The following is an 8,650-nucleotide window of genomic DNA, read 5'->3' on the forward strand; positions in this document are numbered from 1 at the left end:
CATGTGGCTCTATGACTTTGATTTAATTATTGGTCCGACCCAAAAATAATTGATCGGTCGTTGAAGAAATACTACCAGCTGAATGCGTTAGTCAATTTTGGTAGGACTTTTGCATTCTAACAAATCTATCCTCAACAAGTTCATTATTTTTTTGCAAATGGGAGAATCGTTGTGTTTCCATAACATTTTACAAATGAAATTTCCTGAACGTGCTGAGATCATGATGTCGATGTTGACCTTTTTCTTGGAGAAAAAAATGCATGCGTGAATTTAAGTTTTCCAGGAGTACACTGGTTTGAAAATACGAGCTGCATGATCCCATAAAGTATTCTTATACTTGATAGCTGTGTTTGTTTTCTGTATGAACAAGCAACAGCAACGTTTTTCTAATCAGCTCCTGAATTGAACTTTAATTTGGAGGAAAAATAAACTTTAGCTTATAATATATAGCAACCACTATGGTCGAAAGACAAATGATTTTGGCATAGAACCGTCCAGTCGGAGGAAGAGCCTGAACGGCGATCGGCAAAGAAAAGGCAAGAACGTCTATAATTCCCATTTATTGTTCCTTGCTGTTAAGATTGCTGAATCTGAGGAATGAGAAGCTTAAAATTGTCACCACAAGCTGCAATGTCAACGTTTATCTTTAGCCGAGAAGCTAGATTAAGACCTACGGGTTAGCAAGAACTAAACATAATTAGGAGGTCAAAACATGATCCACAGAACAAATAGTCTAAACTAATTACATTACTGCGAGCTCAGTGTAGAGTAACAAGGATTGCATACACTTAGTGTCCCTAATTATTTTGAATTGTTATTTTTTATTTTTTTTTACCTTTTTCTGAGGGCAATTGAATTTCGAAATCTGTGTGATAAGCAAGCAGCGGAGATCAAAACTTCAAAAGGTAAGCAAAACTTTAAAACTAGATTTTGAAAAAACGTTGAAGAGTTTCTTCTAACATGAACGAAAAGAAAGTTTCGGTTGTTTTGCTTCACGAAACATTAAGAAAAAACAATCTTAAAAGTTATATTTCATATCTCAATATATATTTCAATTTTTTTTTCTCCTCGGTATTAACATTAAAAGCTCAGTCAATTCTTATGCTTTCCCTTTGAGTAGAAGTTGTGGACTTGATTCTTCAAAGGAGAGCAAACCTTAAGTCCCAAACATCAGAAAAATACAAAAGAATTGCCAACATGTTGTCAAACATCTCCATGTTCCTCCTTCCTTGATTATTACTAAACTTTGTCAAATAACTAATTCAACCCAATAATTTAAACGGTTAAGTCTCAAGATATGATTTATATTATTCTCTAACATGTTTTTAAGTAAAAGCTCTTTGATCTTGAAACTTGAACAGGCTCACGTTATTTTGTATTTAATTTTTATCACATATATGAGAATGATAAGATTTGAACTCATAATCGCTTAGTCATCAAGACTCTGATATCATATTAAAGAATCAATTCAACCCAATAGCTTAAGTTGTTAAATAAAATTTTAAATATAATTTATATTATTTTCTATCAAACTTTATAAATAAATAAAATCTTTTGGTGTGTGTGTTTGTGTGCATAGTTGGAGAAGAAAGAAAAAAAATCAATAGTTTTTTTTTTTTTTTGAAAGTTATCATGTGCTATCGAATTTTTATTCTCAAATTATACTCTCTTATTAATATTCCCTAAAGATTAAATTAATAAAAGAAGCTTGACAAAACATATGTAGTTGGAAAAGAAAATAGAGATGATGAGGTGGAGGTGGGGATGGAAGCATACGCAGAGACAGCTTGGTCTCCCATCTACATAACTATATATTCCATAAATATATAATTTTCAAACTGCACTCCGTTCTTAATGTGTGCCCTCCCCCGACCATCCAAAGGGCTTACTTTTCAAAGCTAATCGGCAAGAGTTTGGACTGTTTTGTCTCCTTATGACAAAGAGCTCTACTTCTCTTCAAACTTGCTATATTACTAGCTAGACATATAGTCTCTGAGGAAAGTAAGAAGGGGGGGAATCACTTGAAGGATTAGGTATGGCAAGAAGACACCCAAATCTGGCTCGTTATGAGTGACGGAGAAAGAGATTAGCATATGTTTTCGTCGCCGTGGCGATGGAGAAAGAGAAGACAGATATTCTAAGCATATATTAAACTAAGTTCATGATCAGAGAAATCTACGTGGGAAGAGAAGGAAAGGGAGCATGATGAGCAACTCTTAGACCTATATATGTATGTACGTAGAAAATACTCGATACCCTGTCTTGTCGAGTGCATGGGGAGTTGACAATTTATTGATGTTCTAGACCCTCTGAGAATCTTTCAAATAATTGCTACTTTGCATTTCAGATTTATTTCATTTCATAGACAGAGACACCCAACTAGCATATGACCACATGATATGAACCGTAAGAAAAAATATTACTAAATGTTTTCGAGTGGGAAATGGGAATTTAAGAAAGGTATGTAAAGGGGAATCATATATATATATCCCATTGTAACTTTCCTTCTTTCTTTTTTTATTCAATCATTGTCAAGTTTTATTTTTCTTCGATTTCTTAGTGCTTTTTAGGATCCTGATATCAATTCCCATTGGATCGTTGGCTCTTTGGGGTTTGGAATCTATCATTGACCATACTGATGATGATGCATGAGCAGTGGACCGGCTTGCCAAAAAAACCTGTGTCTGAACAAAGGTGCCTGTTAGTTATACTTCAATATATATATATCATTGACCATACTGATGATGATGCATGAGCAAGTGGATGACAAAAAAAAAGTAGTTAAAATGACGACGACGATGATTTGGTTACTAGGTTAGATGTCGCTGCTGCTGCTGGCGGTCATCGTCCAGGCATGGGGAAAGGGCAAGCCCAAAAAATGGTGAAATGTGAGACTTATTAGATACTTGGAAACCTGCCCGATCGAGGAGGAGGAGCATTTGTGTTCCACCAGAAGTGTAGATCAATGAGGTATTGGCACAAGATCCTGTTACCTTTCATTTAGACAGAGATCTGACTCTCGAAACCCGAGTGAGTAGCCCATGTTTTCAATGCTGCAAGGGGCCTAGCGACAAGGAAAGAGTTAGGGTTTTTCGGGGTGGTGGTTGGGTTTCACTTTTATGTAGTTTTTTGGATGTGGAAGAAGGTGAGGGGGCATTTCATTTATCATATTCCACATTAAAGCGGGCATTGAAAAGTGTTGGTTTCAGTCATCCGAAAGCTGGAAAGCTAATTAACGCCAACCCATTTTTATATAACTAGGTTAGTTATTGAAGAACAGCGATGTTGCTCATCAGGATGGACACCGTCAGGTGGCACAGAACCAAATAAATAAATAAAGGGAATTAACCTCCCACGTTTGGAGATAGCAGATTCCTCAGGTGGAAAATGGTTCCAGGCTGTCAAGTGTCTTACGTTTGGAGATAGCAGCAGCCTGCTGAGCACTGAGATCAATAGGATTTTGTCCATGGTTACTCGCAACGGTAGTTTATTGCCAATTCTCTGCTCTGTGGAGTGCGCCAGTAGTCCTCGAATCTAACCAGAGAAAAAGAGTTCATGTAATAAACATTAAACAGCCCTCCAATCTGCAGCAAAGTAGCTGTGAAAGCTCAAAGATGATCAGCGTAATCTACTCCCCCCACCCATGAGCTATATCTGAGCTGGTACCAAGAGGATATTCAATAAACCATTAAATACAGAACTTATCACAGAAACGATGGCACCAAAGTTTCCACAAACATTGCAATAATCTAGCAAGCACAGACCTTGCAGTAAAAGTTACATGCCAGAGAAGATACCAGCTTAAGAAAAATACTCTTCGAGTAACTCATTTATTGCAAAAATGACCAATCAAATATAAGGGAAAAAAGAGCACATTCTTTTTTCTTTTTTTTTTTCCCAATTGCCATTTATCACCGACTCCAATACATAAAATATGTACAGCAAATACCTTGACAATGCCAACAAGTGATTATTACTGCCTGCCCATGTTAGTTGACAACTAACTTTTTCAGCAATAAATTCCTTAGTTCTTCATTTGTTCATCTAATCTGATTGATGGTATTGTACATCCTGTCCAAAAAATATAACAAAAAACCTTTTAACGTCTAATAGTAGGGCCTTTGTACAGCCCCCTCCATACCACGAAGTTTTCTGGAGGTTGAGTTTCTTCTAACCATGTGATTTCAGAGGGTTCAATGCCACACAATGCTTCAGTTCCTTCTGCAAAGGGAGAATTAAAAAATCAGAAGAGAGAGAGAGAGAGAAGTAGAAGTGCTTAAAAATTTAAATTGGAGATAAAAGAGAAAAGAAGAGTAGAGAAAATAATATTTATACCTGGCAGTTCTTGTTTTGGGGTCCGTCGGAAATATGAGCAGTGCCGCCCATCTTCTGAGGAATAAGGTGGTGAAAGAACATCAAACAGAGCACAGGGTGTCAAGGCTTTGAAACAATGAATGTTGCCACCACTGGTTGGATATAGAACTGTTGTACCACAAGGTGCTGTCATTTCATAATCTCTAACAAGTCTTGCAGGTCTTGCTGTAAATTTCAACCATCAAACTCAAATCTTTCAAAACAAAAGGTGCAATAGACAACCAAAACAAGAACATGCTTAACCAAATTTCTGCTCTATCAGGATGAACAGGGAGAAATGTGATCTTATATGCAATTAGAATGTATATGCATTCCAACCAAATTAATCCTCTCTAAATACATTGTTGCTGCTTAACCTGTAATGTCATTGAAGTATGCAATTTCCCAGAGAATGAGAACTTAAGAAATGAATTAAAGAGAATTTAAATGATTACTTGGACCTGGCAATGACTTAAAATTTACAAAAAGCAAACACCTAGAATTAGTTGTTGGCTCACAAATGAACTTCCTGTCCAGAAGCATGTAAGCTGCTTTACTGAGTGTGTTCCAGATTGTGGCAGAGTTGACAAACACCAGGTTTGGAATTCCAAGCACGTGTTTGCTAACTTCTTTCAAAACAATGATTCTGACACTTGTAATTATGGAAATGTGATTTTGATGCAAACCATAGTGTAACTCAACCTCAAAAACAACATTCAGGATTGGATTTTCAAAACCATGGTGGTGAGTGCCTTGGGTTTCCAAACCATGGTTTTAAGGAAAACACCAAACACTCACTCAAGATTCAAAGCCTGCCTTTTTGCTCAACATACTTTAAGAATGTGTTTGGAATTGTGGTTGAGTTGGCAATGAACTTTTTCAATACAATGATTTAAGCAAACTATGGTTCCAAAAACTCAACCCCAGGCTGATGCTTAATCACCAATCAGGACAGAAGTGGTAGCCCAGATTGCTGATTGTTAAGGTAACTCATGATGCAACAAGAACATTACACCTACAAGCTTACAAATCTTCAATATATCAAAAGAATTGTACTATTTAGGATGAAAAACTGTGCATGAAGAGGATGCAAAAAAACCACCACCGTTAAACTGGTGGGGCCCGCCAGGTCAATGGTTGTGATGATTTCTCTTGCCCCCTTCATGAATGAAATTTGGTGCTATGAGAGTTTAATCTATCAATCCAAAATGAAGAAAACCAAATGCCATACAACCAAACGTACCCACTTTCTTTCAAAGGCCTAAAGCACCCACAAACAAAAATCAATAGTCAATTGCAAATCCTAACAACTTTCAACGCCATCTGGGACATACAAAGTAGTTGTAACAAGATCTTTGTGCATGTAAGAATTTCCCTATATAAGAGTCCAAAAGGAAGAAAACTTGTAAAACAAGTGCAACAATACAGTACCAAAGGTGATACTAGTTAATTAAGGCAACGTGGTGAGGATGGGTAAAAATGAGTCTGCTGGTAACCTAGTACAACTTCAGTGGATGTGATGATGGCAACACTGGCAAGGATTCTTGCGGCCATCAAGGTCATGAACATATTTGGGATATAGTCTGAAGCAATTTTTCATCAGCTAGGGGCTAATTGTAGACAAACAAGTAGTGAGGATGGGTAAAAATGAGTCTGCTGGTAACCTAGTACCAACTTCAGTGGATGTGATGATGGCAACACTGGCAAGGATTCTTGCGGCCATCAAGGTCATGAACATATTTGGGATATAGTCTGAAGCAATTTTTCATCAGCTAGAAGCTAATTCTAGACAAACAAGCGATGAGGATGGGTAAAAATGAGTCTGCTGGTAACCTAGTACCAACTTCAGTGGATGTGATGATGGCAACACTGGCATGGATTCTTGCGGCCATCAAGGTCATGAACATATTTGGGATATAGTCTGAAGAAATTTTTCATCAGCTAGGGGCTAATTCTAGACAAACACCACATGAGATGCATGTTCTTCAAGCAAACCATGAGACATTAGCATAATAAAGCAACTTGTCATACAAATATAATTGGCATTCTTGGAGAGATAACAAGATATGCATTTGGCTGATACTGACTATGGGGCGCACACAGACAAAAACACATTGCATGTACACACTAAGATCCAGGGTTATAATGTTTGAAAAACAACTCAACATAACCATCACGCTGTTGGGGCATATTCTCACACATATCAAACTGAAATTCACTACTACTAATTCCATAACATAAACAGAAAAAATTTTAAGGCATATAATGATAGGCACCTTGGGATGGATCATTAAAACCAGGTAGATTAATCCAGTCATAAGATTTTACAAGCAAAGAGCCATAAAGAAGCTTGCTCAACACAGTCATTCCAGGATGATTATGAAGTGGTATGATGGAGGAAGGTGGCATACAGAAGATCCCTATCTGCAACGAAAAACAGGTCCATGAATTCAATTTTTGTGCAATCCATGCAATTGAAAATAAAAATTGCTAAAAGATTCAAACTGCGATTCAAATAGAATGTTGAAACCTGCAGCAGTATTAATCACTTACAGAGATTTTGTCACACTCGTGCAAATGCAAATATTTGATAGGAGGTGGGTACTGAAGTCTCCCATTGTGCCCTTTTCTTCCATTGGTACCATTTATGGGACCTTTCCATTGACGTGCTGACTGTGCTTCCTGTTCGAGACCCACATTAGAAGGCTTCATTTGATCTGATACGACAAAACATGAAAGTATTAAGATAATGGATTTAATCTAAATTAGAGGATTCAAAAAAAAACTTAATTTAAGAGCAAATGAGCTAATTTGATATGCAAAAAACAAAAGAAATACCCACACACCTAGAATAGCACGGATTTTTTCAAGAGCTTCTTCAGAAACAGGACCATTAGCCGAGAAAGACTCTTTGCAGGCATCATACAGTTTTTGAACAACTGGCATGATGCAAAGAATGTAGCAGCTAACCCACCAACCCAAATCTAATAACAGAAAGCACTGAAACTAACTCCAAGAACCACTTATCAATCACCGAACTTGTATTAAAAATCGAGCATCCAAATAAAATTAAAAAAAAAACCAACTTGGGCTGCTCTAGTTTACAAGTAAGCATCCAAAAGCAAGTTTCTCTCTCTGCAAGAATTCCAAATTCCAGTCCTATGCGAACCAAAAGGACAGCAATATATATGCATTGCGATTAATCAAGCCCAGTCTCAAATAGCTTATAGCACCTAGAAAACCAACATTTAAAACAAAAATGCCCAAATTACATAAACTGGTATTAGTATACTTTGTTCTCTAAGAAACCTAAAAGTTATCAAAAATATTTAATATCAATTCAAGAGATTCCATTAAAGTCTATAAATTTACATGTATGTATTTGCAACAAAACACAAATGATGTGAAAAATTAAAAAAGAAACAACTACCCTGATATTATTAAAAAAAAAACCATCAAGCAAAATTCAACTAATAAGCGCTAAACCCCAGTTTAGATTCAAATAAAAAAAAAAATAAGTACAAAAGACGGCATACCTAGAAAATAAAATCCCCAAAAATCCACATAACAGCATCAACAAAAATTCTTGAACAAAAAAAACCCAAATCTCGAATTCCCAGATCAAAATGAAAAAAATAAAAACATGGGTAGGTAGAGAGAGAGAGAGAGAGAGAGAGAGAGAGAGAGAGGAGTACCAGAGAAGAGAAAGGAAAGTCTTCGAAATTGTTTAATCTAAGAATTAAAAATCACCTGAGACAAAAGAAAAGAGATGGTGTATTCTTTGAGCCCGTTTGGATTTAAAAAAAAATTAATTATTAAAAAGTAAATTTTTTTTATATATTTTTTTATTTTGATAGGTTTATTTTAAAAATATTTTTTTAAAAATAAAAAAATATATACTTTAATATAAAAAAATACTCATAACTATACTTTCAAATATATTTATCAAACATATTTAAATTATTTAATTAAACTTTGTTATCATAGCTACCCTGACGTGCATATCTTTGTCATCATGTGTTGTGCTGTGTTGGATCGAGTTGATTCAGAAATAACTAGGAAAGAATTGATTGTTTTAAGTATTATTTGAAAAATAATATTTTAAAACTTGATCTGATTGATGAGGAAATCGAGTTGCTAAAGCATAGTTTGAATTATGTTTTAATAAAAATATAAAAAGAATTGACCATAGGTCATCTAAAAACTTGAGTTCATCTGTTACGTGGTGGAAAATTTAGTTAAAACTCAGATGAAATTAAGATATTGACAGTAATATCCTTTATTTATAACAAATAAA

General features: G+C 35.5%; 1 protein-coding gene across 5 annotated transcripts; it reads right to left on the reverse strand.

The window, feature by feature from the left end:
• Positions 1-3,801: 3,801 nt before the first annotated feature.
• LOC118053648 (plant cysteine oxidase 5) lies at positions 3,802-8,169 on the reverse strand. Of its 5 annotated transcripts, none has more exons than XM_035064955.2 (6): positions 8,049-8,169; positions 7,200-7,586; positions 6,907-7,070; positions 6,630-6,777; positions 4,336-4,539; positions 3,802-4,221 (listed from the first exon to the last, which is right to left on the reverse strand). In XM_035064955.2, exons 2-6 carry the CDS (start codon positions 7,297-7,299, stop codon positions 4,100-4,102), a joined length of 738 nt encoding a protein of 245 aa, XP_034920846.1. In that variant the 5' UTR covers positions 7,300-7,586; positions 8,049-8,169; the 3' UTR covers positions 3,802-4,099. The 5 variants fall into 5 exon arrangements, with proteins under 5 accessions (XP_034920846.1, XP_034920848.1, XP_073264959.1 ...); XM_035064957.2 differs by having other exon boundaries at positions 7,200-7,337; positions 8,049-8,067; XM_073408858.1 differs by having other exon boundaries at positions 7,200-7,359; positions 8,049-8,065.
• Between the last annotated feature and the right edge of the window lie 481 nt (positions 8,170-8,650).

Source organism: Populus alba, chromosome 4, assembly GCF_005239225.2.
Source record: "Populus alba chromosome 4, ASM523922v2, whole genome shotgun sequence".
In the NCBI taxonomy this organism is placed as follows: domain Eukaryota; kingdom Viridiplantae; phylum Streptophyta; class Magnoliopsida; order Malpighiales; family Salicaceae; genus Populus; species Populus alba.